Genomic DNA, 19113 nt, shown 5'->3' with positions numbered 1-19113 from the left:
CTGAGTGTGACCAGACTTCTTATGTCTGATAAGAAAATAAGATAAGAAAAATAATGGGCCTGAACAAGATAAGTAGCAGCAGCAAAACTGATACCACTCATCATTTATACTTGCCAGGGAAGCCAATGCTTTTCACTGACAAAGCAAGTTTCAAATACCTGCAGAAAATGGTGATACGAAACAGCTTCTTTTCTACTACTTCTTAAAACAGGTTAGAATCACTCAGATTGGAAAAGCTATTTATTTTCAAACACAATCATTTCACTGAAAAAACACAATGGTTTCCAGAATCAAGCAGAGACAGCAGTTTAAAAAGCAACTCTGCAGATGGCTATGGCACTAGGGATTTCAATCTTACTCCATCTCAAACTGGAGAGCCCGTTATCTCAGACTCCTCAGAATAGTTTTTGAACATATTACATCTCTCAAAAACACAAACTCCAAAGATGATCAAATTGTGAAACCAACAGTGAGGCAAGAAAAGTGCATGCTTTTCTTAAAAAAAAAGAAAAGAAAAGCCATAGTATACTTGAACTTTTACCTATTTTCAGCATCTTCTTACTATGCTTTGAACAGTCTTTCCCTCCACCAATAAGCTGAAGGAGTCTTTGGGTAGTTCAGTCTTTACAAAAACCTTAACTGGCATGCAGAAAAGACTACAGACAAATCTTGTTTTCCAAGATTTGGAATTTTTAATACATTTACAAAAACAGATGTAGTTATACATACCATGTTATTAAATTCAACACTAAATTCAAAAAAATTGTATTACATTTCCAGGTATGCAAGTAACTGAAAATATATAACTTGAGAGACTTACTATTGTCATTACCACTTTGCCATTATGTCTGAGGAAAACCTTTCGGCAGATTTCCTTATTCTTACTTTACCTATTTAAGTACGGAGAAAGATAGGAATAAGCCCATTTGCTCAACACAGTTGAACACTCAGAATTACATCTGGCCCCGTGAGAAAGCAATTTTAGCTTTTGAGTCTTTTGTTATTCCAAATGGAAGAAAGGATATCATGAAGTAATGTCGTTTTAGCTTGAGTTATAATTAGCTCTTCCTTCTTCCTGATATGGGTGGAAAGAGGAAGAGAAATAAGTATAGCTAAAGTAATGAACTCTGAACAGCACTGACTTGTGCCTTCTTACACTGAAGCATAAGATTACTGTTCTGTTATTTTCCTATCACCTTAGGATTTCCTTTTTTTCCCCCTCTCTCTCTAAAGAGATAGAAACTGAAAAGGAAGGAAGCTGTGGTGGGGATGTAAGGAAACAGAAAAGAGACAGAAGGGAGTGTTTAAAGGAGTTTCCACCATTAACGGGAAATAATGCAGTAGTGTTTTGTTATAGTGTTGTATTGTCCAGTCAATTGTTTCAAAAGGATGCATTCAGATTTTTGCTGTCATCCTATCAATTCCAATACTTACCATTTTTCTTTTTTTAATAAGTATGTTAACACCAAAAGGAACAATTCCGATTCCCGTGCCAAGGCAGGGACCACAGCTTGAACTCCTATCTTCAGAGATGCACTCATTTTGTTGAAAGTGTCAACAACTGATGCAAAAGTGATTGTATGCAGTATGTATAAGTCAGATCTATTTGAGATATTATAGCTAAGTCCTGAGGGAACGAATCATGCTGCTTGGTTAGGAGGCATATTCTTTCAAGGTACAAAACATTACATTTTATTCTTTATAAGAGCCCCCACTGTCACATACACATAAAAAACACACAACCACACACAACCTATACCAGGCCTTTCTTTTTAAGAAAAAAAAAAACAGGTAACATTCATTATCTAGGAAAACATTGACACTACATGAAAGAACACAGCTATTTAATAGTTACATAATCTACTGCATGTTATTAGGAATCAAGTCGTTACCCATTGCAGCCTAACAATTATTAAATAATACATGCAAGTTAACTACAGAAGCTGTAGCTCATGCAAGGAAATAAAAAGCATAACAAATGAATTGTCTGGCCACCTCCATGAAAACTACTCCCCTATCCTACCCCAAAGAAACATCTCATATATGCTTAGCTCATTACACTATTCCAGAGAGAAAGTTAATGCAAGGCTTCAGAGTACTCAATTGCTTTTTGCACTGCAATGCACAACTTCCCTAGGAGTTTGAAAATTCAGAACATTATCCCCTTAAGTGGTCAATGATCTGCACTAGTATTAGCAAATATTTCTGTTTTTAAAAATAATCAAATAAACAAAATTTTAGTAATTACAGAAGACATTCTTCTGTAGGTTCTCATATATTCAGTGCAAATTATTCATAAAATTGTCAGTATATACACCTGCATAGTTAAGAACCAATTTATTTTTCTTCTCTAAAAAAACCACAAAATTCAAGTTCAGTGAAAACAACAACAAAAATCAAAGATAAGCTGAAAAACACCAAACAATTGGAAGTGGCACTCAATTGCAGTAAAAACTGAACGAGCTCATCATTTACCTACTGACCACATAAGATCAGCTGCCTGCTTCCAGGACCATGACATACACACACAATATCCAGTAATACAAAAAGTAAAGCAGAAATAAATTCAAGGCATTTTTCAAATGCCTTATTCTGAATTCTGCTAAGTAACCTCCTCATTTTTGGTTTACTTCCTTATCCACTATTTGTATTTTTCACACAGTAACTATGAATGAAACAACAAAACTCAGTATACTAGAGAACTGAGTAAACAGTCTTTACCCACTTTCAGTTATAATAGTTTTAGCTGTTATTTGTAGCTAAGTAGGTAAGTTCCAGGTTCACACGTGACAATTAAATTGACCTGGTTCCTTAACTGGAAAGGGATAAGAAACATGCTGTCTCAGCAGGGTTTTTTTTTTTAATCCTCATGAGATTGTGCTCTGAAGAAGTGCTATTTTTGCCTCAGGCCATAATAGGACTGATTTATCCTGCATAATTCTGATTTGATTTTATCTTATTTTTACTCAAGAAAACAAAAACCAGCAAGCACAATGCAATCAAAAATTATGCAATTCAAGCTTCTTTCCTTGTCCCTATCACAGATGACTTTGAGCTGCGCTCGTTGCAGCTCTTATATCCACACTGGAGCACCTGTAACTTAGATCAGCATTATTTTCAAACAAAACATTTCAGGTGCCCAAGATTTTTATTTTTTTTTTGGGGGGGGGGGGGGGCCAGGGGGGCAGAACAAAAACATACAAAAGCCCAAAAATAATGGTAAATCATTGTGGCATCCAAGTGTCTTTCAGCTGTTTAATCACATTACTTCTGTAAGCAAGTAAGTTTCCTACACTGTGTCCCATATTGTGTCTCACAACAAGACTGGTCAGACAAGGTACCTCCAACAGGCTTATGTGACATAGGAAATTTGGGAACAACTGTTTTTTGACAAACTGGAGAAACAGCATGGGGGGAGGGGAAGAAGGTGCAGTTCATTAAGGACAAATGTGAAGTGCCACACTTAAGCAGAAATAAACAACCTGAATACAGAACGGGGGAATGACCGTCAAGGCAACAGTACTGCAGAAAAGAACCTGAAGGATTAGTGGTTCCTGACTGAACATAAGTCAACGTGATGCAACTGCAAAAGAAACAAATACCACATTGGGAATAAGCAGATGCATTACTTAAAGGACACATGAGAAGATTCTTCTGATTTACCTGATAAAGCCTTCGTGTCCAGTTTTATTGATTCACGTGCAAGAACAACATTGAGAACTACTAGGAAAGGTTGAAATAACAGGGACTACTTCATATAGAAGGAAGGAGACAGTCCTGGTATGTTTTCATACAAGTAAGGATAATAACAGGAAAATTGTTCTCCAAACCTTAAAAAAAAAAAACTTTCTAGTAATACAATTGCTAAGCATGAACTACAGAGGTTGCAGATGCTCCACAATCAGAAGTCACAGATGAAGAGTTTATTTGATCTTGAGAAAGTAGCACAGACCAAGTCCCCCAAACCCCTTTCTAGCCATATTTTTCTATCTTGATATTGAGCAAACCTCCAAAACAAGATTTTAATCCCCAGATTTACACAATGTTAGATTTTTTCCTACCACAAACAAAATACATACTTAAAGAAAATAAAAAGGGACATCTCACTCCAGGTTAATTCCCTGGCTTCCAAAGCTTTGGGAATTAGACAGTGGTCACCTCAAAGGCAGCCTGACCAATTCCTCACAAAAGGATAAACTGTAACAAAAATTAGGAAAAACAAGACAGCTGTTCAGTGATATACATAGTTACATGGAAAAATAGACATCAGTAACAAAAGTGCCATGCTCCAAGTGAAGCAAGACCCTTCCATTTCAACCTTTATGTATAGGACCATGAAAAGTAAGGCTAGAAAGGACTGAGAGGTTATCCAGTTTATTTCCTTGTACAGTCACAGAATCAACTACAAAACTAGTAGCCTAAAAAATCCTCAAGCTCTCTCAAACCAAAAGAAACAAAGGCAAGCTAATTCCAAGGAGCGAGAACACTCTGTCCTGAAAGTACCTCGTAATAGCCGAGTACATTTCAGTGTCCCAAAAGACCCAAGCCGTCAAAATGCTCTCTTCAGGATTTTTCCTGATCCCAAGACTCAAGTTATAGAGAACTTTATAGATCAAAACCAATACAGTGAATTACATTCAAATACCTGTAAACTGTGAAACATAGGACACATCTTGAACTAATCTAGAAGTCTGAAATCATATTTCATACTGAAGTTAGTTTCTGGGCTGCAGAGGAGTCATAAGACAGTCCACAATCTTGCAGCAATGCAAAAAGCAGCAGATATCTACATAAGAGTGAAATAGCAGATTATAGCTTCCTTGATACAAAAGGAAGTTAGAAGTGACTTCATCATCTGCTCTCTGAGCTTCCAGAAACAATCATAGATTCAGTTAGCCCCTTCTAATAACAAAATAAAAATACCAACACCTGTCAGCAGGCAAACTGCACTTTTGCCTTCATTCCTTACGCTGTTTAACTCACCACAGCTCAATCATCTTTCAACTCAACCTTATCCAGCTAGCAGCCACACAAGCTCAACACTCAGAAAGCTGAATGAAGGGTAGCAAAAAACCTCAAAACAGTAGAACTGAAAAAACAGTGTCATCAATTATACAGCTGGCTTGGTAGTAACATCAGTCTTAATCTTCTCCTAGCAGCTCCATATGTATAGTGAATAGGAAAGATGATAATAAGAACTCTGAAGTGCACTATGTGAGGGTGTTGACAAGCCAAGCCAGCTCTGGGTTGTCTTCAGGAGATAAAGACATTCAAAATATCCCATCCATACTAAAGGCTTTAGTTTCAGTATGCCATACTACCTCACTTCTCCTGTTTGCAGGTAACAAGCCCCATAGTCACAAGCTGTAGCTAGAAGACAAAGACCATCCTCTAGCTGTTCACCAGCTTGAATGGAGTTCATGAGTTTCAACAGGCAGTACGTTTTGCCCCACACTCCAAAGTGATTAAACAGCTTAAGATAAATTTTGCATGTATCTCATTAGTAGTAGTCATCAGTATAAGACAAAAATAAATACTAGTCCATATAATAATGTGAGACAAGAGTAATGCAGGAAAACTGAGAAAATAAGACCCAAGGCTTTATTTGCACTATTTGGGGAGGGAGCAAAAAAGCTGATGTTGGAATCATCTTTTTGTGTGAATTTAAACAAACACATTATTTCAGAAGCTAGTATGGTTATGGACAAGAGATAACCTTTTTGACACAAGCCACATTGGCATCTTTGCCTTTGTTTTGCTGAGCTACACAAACTGAGCCCCCTTATGGTAAGGTTAGCTTGCAGTAAAAAAAAGCGATTGCAGTATGAAGTTGAAATACCTTACCTAGCTTTCAATCTGACTGCAACTCAAAAGAACAGGGCATAAGCTAATTGTTTTGGCTTTTGTCTACGCACTAACTTCAGTTTCTCCTTCTATAAAATGAGATATAGATGCCCTTCACACCCCTTTGGGAAGCCAGATATATAGCCTGACCGCACTAAAAATATCAAATGCTATTTAAACTAGTCTGAGTTAAACTGGCATATTATGCTACATGGAATGACTTCAGGATCTGGGATAACATTCTTCTTATAAAATTAATGACGTGTTCAACAACTGGTTTTTGACTAATCTAATCTTGACCATTGCAATCTGAAAAATGCCTTTCTCAGGAATTTTGACAAGCTATGCACTCAGTAAACAGAGGTAAAACTCCCTATACTCCAGAAGGTATAACTGCATCCTAACATATTCAGGTAAATCAAAAAAGCACAGATGATAGGGCACTAGGCAGCATGAGCATCTGCTGAGGAAGAAGAAAAAAATCTGATCCTTCATATCCAGACAATTTAACAGAACCTTTGTCTTTACTCCAAGCAACAGCTACAGAGCAAACATTTACTTCTGGGGTTTATTACAACTGAAAGCATCCAGTTTGCATCAATCAGCAAGAATCACATTTGAAAGCTACTTACTGATTTACTGTCTGCAAAACACCCATAGCTGTACAGTCTTAAGTGACTCATTTCAAAGGGTATTGCAAGCAGCACCTTATAAATTCATATAGAACAGCACATTAGAAATTCTATGGGAGCCAACTCCCACTATATCCGACTTTTTTTTGGCTGTTAATTCTAGCAAACTGGTAGATCTGAAGTGTCACTGCTCCTACCCTCACATCAGCTACTTTGTGCTAAATACTCCTTAGAAGTGTCCAGTGGAGCCTTTGTGTGGTGATGTCAATAGTTTGGCACAACAGCTGAAGGCATTATACAAAGACAAATAGCATAACAGAGCGAAATACAGAAGTTTAACCTTCTGATTCCAGAACAAAGGTATCAAAACCTAGACAAAGTAAACTTTCTCAATAATGAAAATATTCCGAAGCTTATTTCACCTTCGGCATCCTGAAAGAAGATAGTAACTGGTAAGGTCTATAGCCTTAGAAAGAAAAACCCCAAAACTACACAACACCCTTTGTACCATAAAAGTAACAGTTGTACTGCCATAATGAAGAAACATTATCTACTAGTAAATAAACTCAGAAGAGTAAACCAATCTGATCAGCAGAAAACAATTAAAAATTGCCAGCAACTAGCATGTATAAGTTTCACAAATGTGTACAAGAGAAGACTGTGTTACTTGTATTACATACTCCTCAAAGCAGGAGTTAGTCAGGCTGTGCAAGTAAGCAACAGCCACCTGGTTACCAGCAACCCTTCAGTGCAACCAGGTGGCTGTTGCCTGGTGATTCATCCATTTTGGCATGTGACAGCAGAAATGTGCAGCGCACAGCATGTGCTGCAAAATTCAGATTGAAAATGCAGATGAGCCCTGATGTTGATACGAGCCCTGAGCTCTCGTACCAAGGATACATATGTTCGGTCTAACCAATCAGGATTCTCAAAGGGGTTTTTATTATGCGCCCATTTTACTAGGGGAGTTAAATATAACAGTATTTAAAAAAAATAATACTACCACCACACATACACAAGGCACAAAATTGTTTGTAAACACAATAATCCCATCATTTAAAGAAGTGGGGGTGTATGTGTAAAACACTAGTTTATTTACAAAATCCACTCTACATGAAGTTTAAAGAATAATATATGACAAGACAACTTTCTCCTGCCTCCCTCACTCCTGTCACAGAGTACAATAGCTTTATTACAATCGGGTGTAAAGGTTTTGCAGACAGTACTCAACAAGGAAGTCCATAAACATGTAATATAAAACAGTGCCTGAAAAAGATTAAATGGCTTCTGGATAGCAACATTTTGCAAGGGTTGTATGACCTATGATACCAACCCTGTCCTAGGGGTGGAGAGGAACCAAATTTTAACAGTTGCTTTTTGTTATTATCTTGAACAGTCTTTGGAAGGCAAATCACAGAAAAACAGAGAATGAATCTCAATAAGCATCTTTCTTGTTGTGACTACTATACTTACACAGACAAAGAGGACTCTTGCAATGAGTTACATTCTTCTGGTTCTTCCACAGAAAGGCCACTACTGAAAAACTACAACCATACATCTTTAACAGGTGTAAGATTTTGGTAACATAAGCCCTTATAAGTAAAAAGCTGGACAACGATTCACGTTTAAGCACCTGATAAGGCTTACTAAACACGAGGGAGGGGGGTTGGCCAAGCATTTTTTTTTTAATTATGAAAGAACAATCATTTTTAGCTCATATGCTGTCCCCCCCTCTCCCCCAAAATGGGTCAGTTGTGAAATAGCCCGTTATGCTCAAAAATAAATAAATAAATAAATAGACCAAGAGGAGGGCTGCAGCTTGAAATACTTGACTGCTAATATCCTGCATGCCATTCCAGGAAGTCCCACAGTGGTTTTTAAGCCTCTGCCCATCGTTGTAAAGAAAGGCGAATGGCAAGGCTAATCAATATCTTGCAGCCCAGCTGTGACCCGGCAAATAAAGAAGTCAAGAAAATAAATCCCACCGATGATCTCTATAATTTAACATTTGGAGGGCAGCAACACCTGGGACGCGCTCCAAGCGGGACGGAGCGGGGCGCCGCGCCGCCGGCTTCCCCGCTATCTGCTCCGCGGCGCGCGCGCCCCGTTATACACGCGCACACAAAGAAGGTCTCCGCACTCCTCGTGCTTTTCCCATAACATACACAACTCCATGCTCAAACGCAACGTAAACACACGGAAAGCGCCTTGCGACGCCAGGGATCGGCGCCACGGCTCGGGCTGCGCCCGTGTCAAACCACGGCTATTGTCCGGGACAAGCCACCGAGGCTTATCAAGCATTAGGGTTTTTAATAGGTGGTGTCAAAAAAACCACAATGAGCCTCCCTAATCGCTTCATAAGTCAATTCAAACGGGCTCCAGAGCCCCGCCGCAGGGGGGGGGGGGGGGGGAACAGGCACGAAAACGTGACTCCCGCGAACGGCACTTTGTCTGGGCTTCGCGAGCGGAGCGACAAAAGCCCTCCCGCGCCAACAAAGCCCGCGGCACCGGCAGCGGCCGCCTCACTCCCGCCGGGGCTCCCGGGCGCCGCTGTCCCCCGGCGGCCGGTCAGGCAACACCGGCCCCGCCGGGGACTCCTGCCGGGGCCGGGCTGAACTCCGCGCGAGCCGGCGGGCAGGGGCCGCGCGGGGGGCGGCAGCCCGCCGTGCCGGCCGCGGACGGGCTCAGGCAGCGGCCGGCCGCCCCCCGTCACCGGGACGCCGCGGCCGGCCGGCCGCCCGTCCACCCCCCGCCGCACGGAAAGGGCGACGCGGCCGCTCGCACAACGCCGCGAGCCGGCGCGGAGGTCGGCGACGGCAGCTCGCCCCGGCCCCGCGAGGTCGCCCGGGCGCGCCCCTCCCGCCGCCGGGCACCCCGCGGGCTCTCTTTCTCGCACTCACCCACGCCGTACTTCTCGTGCTCCGTGGGTATCCACATGCTCGCGGCGCGGCGGCAACTCCTCGGCTCGGCGCGGAGCGGCAGCGGCCGGCGAGCGCGTCCGCCTGCCCCTGCCAGCTGCTCCCGCCGCCGCCGCGCGTGCCCGCGCCTCAGCGGCGGCTGCCCGGCTCCAGCTCCGGCGGCACAGGCATTGTTCTCCTGCGCGGCCGACAGACTGAGGCGCGCTCGCCGCCCAGCCAGTTATATGGCCCCGTCCCGCGGCGCCGGGGAACGCAGCGCCTCGGCGCGGCCGCGCCTCTGCGCGCCCGCGGCCGGCGGAGACTACGAGTCCCGACTGGCCCCGCGCGCCCCGCGGGGGCGGGGCCGCGCCTCACGCCGGGGCGGGGCCACGGCGGCGGCATGGCGGCGGCGGCGGCGGCGGCGGCGGCGGCGGCGGCGGTCCCGTCGGAGCGGGCCGGTGAGCGCGGGGCGGGGCGGGGCGGGGCGCGGGGGCTCTGCGGCCGTTGCTGGCGCGGCCGTTGTGGGCGCGGGGCGCGCGGGCAGCTGGGGGAGGGGCGATGTGGTGCCGCCGTGGCCGCGCGGCTAGAGCAGCTTGCTGCGGGCCGCGTACGCTCCCGCGGAGCTGCCCGGCGGCCTCCTGCGCGCGTGGGAGCCGGTGACACCGGCGCCTCGCCAGCACCGCTCCGGGGTAGAGGCAGCTGTGACCGAAGTTAGGCTGGTTCAGGCCTGCGATTGTTAATTGGTCGGAGCAGTAATTCACAAATGGGTTTGATTAGAGTCTTTAAATATGAAGAGAGTCACGGGTTTGGGCGAGCCTTCCGATGGCGAAAGTCCTTTTTTGGGGGTCCTGCTGATGCCACTCCTGTACTTCGTAAAATATAGCACCCCTCCCCCCCGGCGCCGAGGATTTAGCACGTGAAACCGAGGGGAGAGGAAGAAGCTTCAGCAGTGAGTTATGCTGGAGCTGTAAGGGGTGCCAGAGAGGTGGGACATCCAGCTGTCCAGCTGGGCGGCCTTCTGACCTCCCAAATAAATCTGTATCTCCCCAGGCACATACACGGAGATAAAGAAAGGGGGATGGCGTACAGGGAGGAGCACAAACGGAACAGCTGGGTGACAGTCTGGGATAAGTCTGGCAGTGTAGGAACACCCACTCCTCTACCCGTGATGAGAAGCCTAGAAAAATACAGCTGTGCCCTTCCAGGAGCAGTTTAGGTAGAACTCACCTCAGGTAAAACGCAAGAAGGTCCTAGACTGAACTGATCTTTGCGTGAGGAACCAGAGTAACTGGGACGCAGAGGCAAGAGCTTGTTCTGGTCCTGTGGGAAGGAACAGATTGAAAACAGGGAAGACCTCCAATGATGCGATGCCACTCTGCAGGCCTCGCCAGGCACAAATCATCTCTACGATGACTAAGTCTGCTTAAAACAAAATGTTTTCCAATCAAATCGTCAGTCTCACCAGAAATTTTATGAGATGGTTCTGTTTGAGCTGAACAAAAAATTTTAGTTTTAATTTTTTCACGTTTAAGGGAGGAAAATGGTTCAAATTTGTTTCCGTTTAGGTTATTTTTTACCCTCTAATGCAAACCCTGGTCGCACTGCTGCCAATTTTTGCTGAATTTTTGGGTCACCTATAGCGTGAAAGGTGCAATAGAATTAAAAGTCAGGTGCAAACAGGCAGCTTCAAACCCATTTGTTAGAATGCGTTTATTCTGTATCTCTCCTTCTAGTTGTCAAACTTAGGTAGTGACTGATCTTTTAAGTGACCTTTGTGTTATTTCTGTAGTCTGTATGCTGTTTCTGTGCATAACATAGTATCATTTTAATTATGCTAGTAATTAAAGCAGCGTTTTTGCTTTATTTGTATGTATTGTATTGCGTTCACATAAACTTTTCCTGTACAGAAAGGTAGACCCTTCTACAGCACTTCCAGGCTAGTATAATTGCATCTACAGGTGGAGCTATGTTACTGTAATCGTTAAAAAAGTTAGACAATTGTGTCTGTATAAGTCTTCTGTGTGACACTGTATATAGGGCTACGGAGAAGAAGAGACAATGAGGTTTTTCCAAAGAGGTCTTGTAAAGACATGGGCACTGGTATGAAAAAAACTTATTCCATTGGAATTTAGAGACCTGAACTACATACTGTTTTCCTATTACTAATTCAAAAACTCACTGAACTTTTAATAGCTTTGCTCGGGATTCCCAGACCCACTTTACATCTTGTGGGAGATCCTTTGGAGTCCCTAGATGACAAAATGTGTTAAAGTCACTACAGAAGGAGGACTCCTCCAATTCAAAAGAATAGGACCAATTACTATTGCCAGGCTAAATAAACTTCTGTCCCAGCCTGTGGACTTCCATGTGCATCCAAACTAGCCTTGCCTCTGTGAGAGGGCTGGCAACATGTTGGCTGGGAGTCATGATGTTCTGCCATTCATAACTGCTGTCCCTCATGTTAACCATGACTGACTTCAGCGTGTTTGTATTAGGCTCAGAGCCTATCTTTCTCCTTCCCTTTGACAAGGACAAAACCAGCAAATAAGAGAAATATCCTTTCTAAAATTATTAATTTAAAATTTAGTCACTTAAGATAACAGATCTTATAGTATAAATCTAAATACCATGCCCTAACGTTTACCATGTCTCCGATTTTGAGAAAATCCCAACTCTTCCAGAAGCTTCATTTCTGCAAAACTGTTCACTCTAGCAACCTCTTGTGCAACTTGTATGTGCCCCTGAGAAGGTGTGTCACTTCTTTGGAGACAGGATATAGGAGAATTAGATATAACACTTTCTCCTGACTTCCTATTTCCTATTTACAGGAAAGACTGCGCTTTTATATTCTAATACAGGACTATGTGGCTTTCTTATTAGTTCTCTCCAGCAGCCCATTATGCAGTCTGCATTAATTATGCTACCTGTCAGCATTTCTTAACAGCATCTGTCAGTGATTTCTAAAATGAGGTTTCTTCCAGAAGTGTGTCTTTCATAGCTACATAGACATAGTCTAAAAGTTATGATTTCCTACTCAGGGTTTCAATGTGTTCAAATGCCTTTTAATGCTGTCTTCTTAGAGCATACCATGTCAAATCATGGCATGTTATTCTTATTCCTTCCACAACTGTCTTGTGTCCCACTTCAAGGGGAATTAGCTTCACTGTGGAAAACTCAAGTTTGACTGGTCTTGCAAAAATCTACGTTTTTCATTAACTGCCTAGAGGATGTTTCAGTGAAAGTTGTTTTGTATCTGATGCTGTCAGCCTCATTTCTTTATTTCAATTCTAAGTTCCCTTTCTTAAGAGTTTTATGAGCACTGCCAAATCCAATAGACTGTGGGACCCAGGGATTTCTCTTTCCCGGTCACTGAAGTCCAATCCAGAGTACTCTCAGACCCAGGAGGTCTCTCTGTCTTAGTTGGTGGATGCAGCTGCTGCTGTTTCTGTTTGCAGTTCAGGCCAATAGCAAGGCTGAGCATGTACTCAGAGGCATGCACACCTGCACAAAACTTAAATGGCTGGCCGCAAAGACTGCCACAGAACAGTACCTTTATCACTCCCTCCTAAACACTGAGCCTGCTCACATAAACAAGAACATTGTCTGCCCCATCTTGTTCCTTCTCTCCAGCTGATCAGGTCTGATGTTCATAGAGAAAACACACCTTTACTCTCTAGATTCTCAAGCACTCCCAAGTTCACAGATCCCTTAAATGTCAGCATGGGCTCTCTTCCTCTGTGTAATATCCATGCCTGGACCTTGGACCTCTTCCCCGCCTCCTGTCTCAGACCTTGATTCTTTCCAAATGTGGATCTCTTCCTACTCACTAGCTAGTTCAGCTTGATGCTAGCTGTGAATTGCACATACAGACACAAGATTAAAACTTGCTACGGAAGTACAAATACACCGTGGTCTCTCCAGTTGCTGCGCTTAAACCTTTCACGTGCACGCCCCATGTACCTACGTCGTGTGTACAGCCACTTCAGTTGTTGGCACCTTGGCGTATAAGCCTTCTGGGCCATGGTCCCTCCACAGCAGCTGGCACCCAGCTGACCTGTCAACACACGCTCCAGTCTCTCCAGTGCTGGCACCCAGATCTATGAGCCCTATGGCCTGCAGTCCCTTCCTCAGTTGCTGGCAGCCAGACCTCTCTTGCGTGCCAGTCCCTCTGATTGCTGGAATTTAGACCTTGCAGCAATCATGCACATGGGATAGAGAGATTACACAAAAATTAGAACAGGATTTCATAAGATAGGACAGACAGCAGTGATCAGGTGCAGGGCTCAGGAGTGTCCTGACTGGCAGCCTGCTTATAGGCTCAGCTGTCCACGCTGTTGCTTTGGTCTGACAATTTCTCTCCTATTGCCATTTCTTCTTTTATTCATCTTACTAACTGTCATACACAAACTGCTTTTGTATCCCTTTTCCACTCCTGCCATTCCATGCTTTTTTTAGAAAAAAAAAAAGTTCTATGCCACCTTTAATTCCTGTGTATCTCTTTAACCGCTCTCACCTTACCACTTTCCAGACCATCTCTGTGCCTGCTTCCAACCCTTCTTGCCTTTCCACATCTGTGATCTCCCATCACAGTCTCTGCATGTGCTTCCACAGGATTAAGCTTCATCAGGCCTGATAGAATTCCAACAGCAGTAAAGAATGTGAGGCAACACTTACCAAGACATGAGTGCTGAATTTTGGAGGGAGGGGAAGAGTTTCATTCAATGGGTAGGCATTATGAGCTCCTTAAAAGATGTTGGTATGACATAGGTTAATCATTATGAACAGCAACAACCAGCAGTTGCACCTGGATTATAGGTTCAGTGTTTAATTCTGTAAGTTCAATACAATTCGTTTTAATACGATTACAGAAATGAATCTCCTAAAACAGTATTGCATGAAAATGTTTGTTATCATTTGTTATGATCTATAAGTACAAATGTAGTCCGATAGTCATTTTAAATGGTTACCTGACAAGCACACAGACCATAGGGAGGACTGGAAATTATTTTAGTTATGATTGGTAAAATGATCTCTTATATTTGAATAGTAAAAAGGTAAAATCCTTTAAAGTAACTATTGCAATAATATTTTAGAACTTGTAGTCTCCCACAGCATGTTTCTTAAAAAACTGAACTGATGACGGCAGAACATACATGTGAAACTTAAGTGTTTCAGTAAATTGATAATAAAAATGGATTAATAAAATAAATAATTGTATTGCTTGCTAATACAGATCTACAGTGCCTCTGATCTTGCCATAATTTTACGGATAATTGTATTACGCATTTGCACTGAATTTCATCTGAAGATATACTTGCATAAAACAAGAGGGATCTCTTCACACCTCAGCAAGAATATGTAACTCCCATTAGCACTAGACGTAGAATGTGTTTTATTCTCTAACAATACCACTTAAAGTCTTGCTGTTTGGTTTTCTTTGAATTTAGAAAACTTTCATAGTTTAAAAAAAGAAAATGGAAGGCTTTTATGTTGTTAGATATAGTTACTTTAACTGTCCACTATTAGACATACAGCTACATTTAATTCCTGTAGTCTAAGCCAAATTCTTACTTTCTCACTAGCAGATAAAGGCTTTGATACATAAACAAGCTACCAAGTATCAGCCTCTCTATACTAACTAGAGCTCTTTGAGAAATAATCTGCTTCAAACTATTCGGTAAGCCTGTCCACATAGACCAAAGAACAGCTTAAACACGGTAACTTGTTTGCATGTTAAAGCCTTTAAGTTGTTTTAAATCTCCTCTGCTCAGGCCAGCCTTGGAGTAGTTGCTGAGCAACAGTGAGTGGTGGTTCATCGCTCTGCCGACTGATCGTTTAAACTGTATCAATATTAGCAGCTACCTGGTTCTTACCTGAATAAATAAGGAGATTTAAAATTCTTTACTATCCCCAGAGAAATCTTTACCCTTAGTAATAGATGTGGAAATACTTTATATAGATGTAGTACCTCTCCAGCCCACACTTCCACAAGTTTTTTTTGAATGTTCTACGCATAGCACAGATGCCAGTATAGTCTGGTATGCCCGTTGAAACACCTCATTCTTTTTAATTCTCATTCTTTTCTTTTTTTTAATGGAGAACATCCTTGTTTTCTGGAAGAGCACCAAATTGTAAACCTGTGTAGCCTCTGATATGTGCCATAAGGTGTGCCTTTCAGATAAAGAGATGATGCAGAGTTCTCCCTCTTTGACCCGCTTGCATGACAAAGGGATGCAGAGGTTACACTGGGATAGAGCTGTAATGAGAGTAGACAGCAGGAAAAGAGGAGAAGGACTTACATATTATGAAATAACAAACTTGCAATATTTCAACTTCAACATAGGTGAAATTCTTAATTTGTCTATCTGAACAACCTTTATAACCTTTCTCAGTCAGTCCTGTGTGCTTCCTTCCACCATGTCCTCCTGTCTTGCAGCCCCTGCTAGCAGAACTCCGTATCTCTGTTCTTACTCCGAAAATTGCAATCACTCCCAGACTGGCTCTGAGGCTTCTGCTTCATGTTCTTATCCATGAACTCCCAACAAGCTGAAGCCAGGAGAAAAGCCTGAAAGCTTTTGCAGTTCTTTTTGTGGACCTTTTAAAATAGCTTTAAATATTGCGTGAGCATATGAATAAAAGCTCTGCACAATGTGGGAAAGACCACAGTACTGAAAAACTGGAAAAAAGATGAGGTATGTTTTCTGCCACTTTAAAGCAAGCACGTGCTTGTTAAAAGTTGAACCCATAATCCTGACTGGTAACTCACTGAAGTCAGTAGAATGAATATGTGAAGGTGCAGGTTCTTTGCATAATTGTTGTGTCAAGTCATCAGTAATTAATTACAGTCACATTGAAATGCAAAAACTAGTGCCCAATAGTTTGATGATCGGTAAATTAAATTAAATAATGCATTGGTCAGCGCTGTTAAAATAACCAGCTTGGAACTGTACTGGTAGTCTGTGTCATAATGTGCAAATTCTTGAAAGATGCCAAACTGCTAAATGTTAGGGTTGGGTATTTTAGGGGATGTGCAAGGAGTTTTCCTCAATTAGAATATAAGCGATACCAGATATTACATGAGAATACAAACTTAATGCGTGTGGCTATGTATGCATTATTGCTTCATGCTGGGGAACTTCTCTGCCCTATTTGGTGATTAATTTGTGCCCTGAAGTATAAGGAATAACATTGTTTTAGTGCACAAATTTAAGTGCTCAAACAAGTTCAAAATAACACCCATATTTGATATTTTGATTTTTGCATACAGCCAGGAAAATGCTGGATTGAAGTCTTTATTAAGGCTACTACATATTGTGGCAGTGTAATTGCAATTTTGAAGTAAATGAAAAGTACGGCATGTTTTACTTGAGCTTATTTTCTAATTGTAAAGGATTTTAGATCATCAGTGTGTAGTAGTAACTGTGACACTATCAGTGTTTTGAAATTACAGGATATGTTATAGTTGCAAGTCTTATGTCTGGTCATTGATATCAAGGCATAGTTTCCTAGCAGGTAATTCAAATGTCTCAGTTTTCACTGCCTGTTTGCCACTCTATTCAAGTGTTTTGATGTAGTAGACCCATAAACGAGATATTACTGTAGATGTTTTGTCACTGATTTAATGACTCCAGAACTCTCAAACAGATCCCGTCTGTTCTTAGTGATATATTTCAACTGATTTTCTTGAGCTTTTCACTTTTTACTTTTTTGACTCACGTTTGCACTTGGCCATCTCTTCTGAATGGGTATTTTTCCCCTCTATTTCTTTTATTTTTCTCTGATTTTTGTGAATTAGAGACAGTTTTGTTTCACAAAATGAACTTTTAAAATTACACCATGGAGAGCAAAGCATGCGTATCTATGAGTGTAAGTGATTTGGCCATAACTAAAACTGGTATAGATCCTGTTTATTTCAGAGTCTTTGAATACAGGCAACTTCTGTATTGGTGTGCTGTTATGATAACTTATCACGTGAATGACTTTATTCTTGCTTTTTTATTTAGATTCCCTTCTCATACACTTTCTCTTAAATATCCCAGCTGTTTTTGTTTGTTTCTTGCTCGTTTAGATGTCATTCTTCCATTCCTCATCAGTGGTTTGGTCCCTGAGGAACAGTTTTTTTTTTTCCCCTGTATAGTAGTAGCATGTTAAAAGCCTTCTCTTACCTGTCTGGTATAGAAGCTTTATAATTGGATATGCCATCTGTTTCAGCCTCACAAGCTGGTGCAGTGTTGTGCTGTCTACATTAACAAATAATTTGGTGCAGTAAGAGTTGCAAAGCTGATAAAAGCACTGGATGCTGCAGTCCCTACCGCTATGTTATGTGGTTTGGGGTTTCACTTTGGATTACATGTAGTCAGGCATCTGACAACAAGCAGCCTCAACATACATGTGGTTCAAAACTGTCTGAAAGAAATACTTATTTTGGACCTGTATGTCTGCGTATGGTAAACATCCAGAGCATAACATGTTTTAGTTTCCTTCCTAAGGAATCTAGATCACATGCCCCAAAACTGCAAACCAGTGCACAAAGCGGCTGGTGGATGATCAGGGACTTCAGGACTCCTGTATGGATCAGATATGCTCCGAGAGACGCAAGAGGAGGGAAGGTGTGGGGAGTGGTATAAGGCAGTGCGGCACAGCCTTCTGCCATTCGGCACCACTGCCAGAGCTCATGGCACGTGCCCAAGGTCAGCACTACCCTGACAATCCCTAGGTGGGAGTACATGAGATTCATAATACAAAAACAGCAATAGTCATGAAACAATTGCTTGCAGTAATAAGCGATATTGCTGTCACTGGAGCATTTTGCTAGCATTTGTCTTGACCAGTGTGCCAGCATTGAATTTTATTATGACTCAGTAATGCATAAATAAATGAGATAGGGCTTTTTCTCTGAAGGATGATACGTAATAGAAAACATCCTGCTTAAGGTTTTAATTTGATTTTGTCTTATATGGGATGAAAACATGCAGACTGTATTATTACTGGGCTAATTCAATGTTGAGGAGCCTGCATGTATTTATACAGTTAGCAAAATGTTGCCTGAAAAAATATAAACAACTTGTACCACTAATTCCAACATAATACAATGCTGTTTCTGGAGGAAATTAACTTATTTTACCATTCAACCCGAGAGCTTTATTTGCAGTAATAGTCAGTAAGTGAATATCGTACTTAAGAAGTCAAGATCTGTATCATATGTTTAATGAATTTATGAAGGGTAAGAGATAAAAATTATTATGTCACAAAAATACATATTTCAAATATGTGGTGAAGTCCATACAGCCTGCTGGGAAATTTCCCTTAGATCTGCAAAACATTAATACTGGAGCTCTAATGTGAAAATGCTTTATTCTGAAATCAATTTTTAAAAAAAATATAAAGAATACAAATAGTGGATTAGTTGAAATACAATCAAAGCTTTGTTTTCCTGAGCTAAAATTTTAATTATACTTAACTGTATTGATCCACATCACTACACATTATAGTGAACTGTCCTTTCCAGACATTATTTTATCCAGTTTGAATACCAATTTTTGGAGGTTTGAATCTAAAGGTAGAAACAGCTTTTAGTGCTCCCCATCTGGAAAAGTTCCAGGTCACTGAGAGTGCAGCAACAGACCACAGGGCTTTGAACACTACTGTGCCTTATAGTGATCCCTCATTAAATACAAAATTCAGTTAAACAAATCAGCCTTGAAGGCCTTCTGAATATCAGGAACCTGAGAGACGACAAC

At 41.7% G+C, this 19113-nt stretch overlaps 2 protein-coding genes across 5 annotated transcripts in view; one reads left to right on the top strand and one right to left on the bottom strand.

The window, feature by feature from the left end:
• Window positions 1-9525, bottom strand: part of DOCK4 (dedicator of cytokinesis 4) — a 267634-nt gene extending 258109 nt beyond the window's left edge. For 3 of the 4 annotated variants that reach the window (XM_068933107.1, XM_068933099.1, XM_068933113.1), the window contains exon 1: window positions 9377-9512. In XM_068933107.1, the coding sequence (XP_068789208.1) occupies window positions 9377-9413 (37 nt within the window). In that variant the 5' untranslated portion in view covers window positions 9414-9512. Of the gene's footprint in view, window positions 1-9376 lie in introns of all 4 variants that reach the window. The other variant, XM_068933119.1, reaches the window with a different exon arrangement.
• Window positions 9526-9747: 222 nt separating this feature from the next.
• The window catches only part of ZNF277 (zinc finger protein 277), a 53867-nt gene continuing 44501 nt past the window's right edge, over window positions 9748-19113 (top strand). Inside the window, exon 1 of the mRNA XM_068933129.1 lies at window positions 9748-9831. Within this exon, the coding sequence (XP_068789230.1) occupies window positions 9774-9831 (58 nt within the window). The 5' untranslated portion in view covers window positions 9748-9773. The remainder of the gene's footprint in view (window positions 9832-19113) is intronic.

Source organism: Struthio camelus, chromosome 1 (assembly GCF_040807025.1).
Source record: "Struthio camelus isolate bStrCam1 chromosome 1, bStrCam1.hap1, whole genome shotgun sequence".
NCBI classification, from domain to species: domain Eukaryota; kingdom Metazoa; phylum Chordata; class Aves; order Struthioniformes; family Struthionidae; genus Struthio; species Struthio camelus.
The sequence above is the reverse complement of the archived record's forward strand: the minus strand, read 5'-3'. Positions and strand labels throughout refer to the sequence as shown.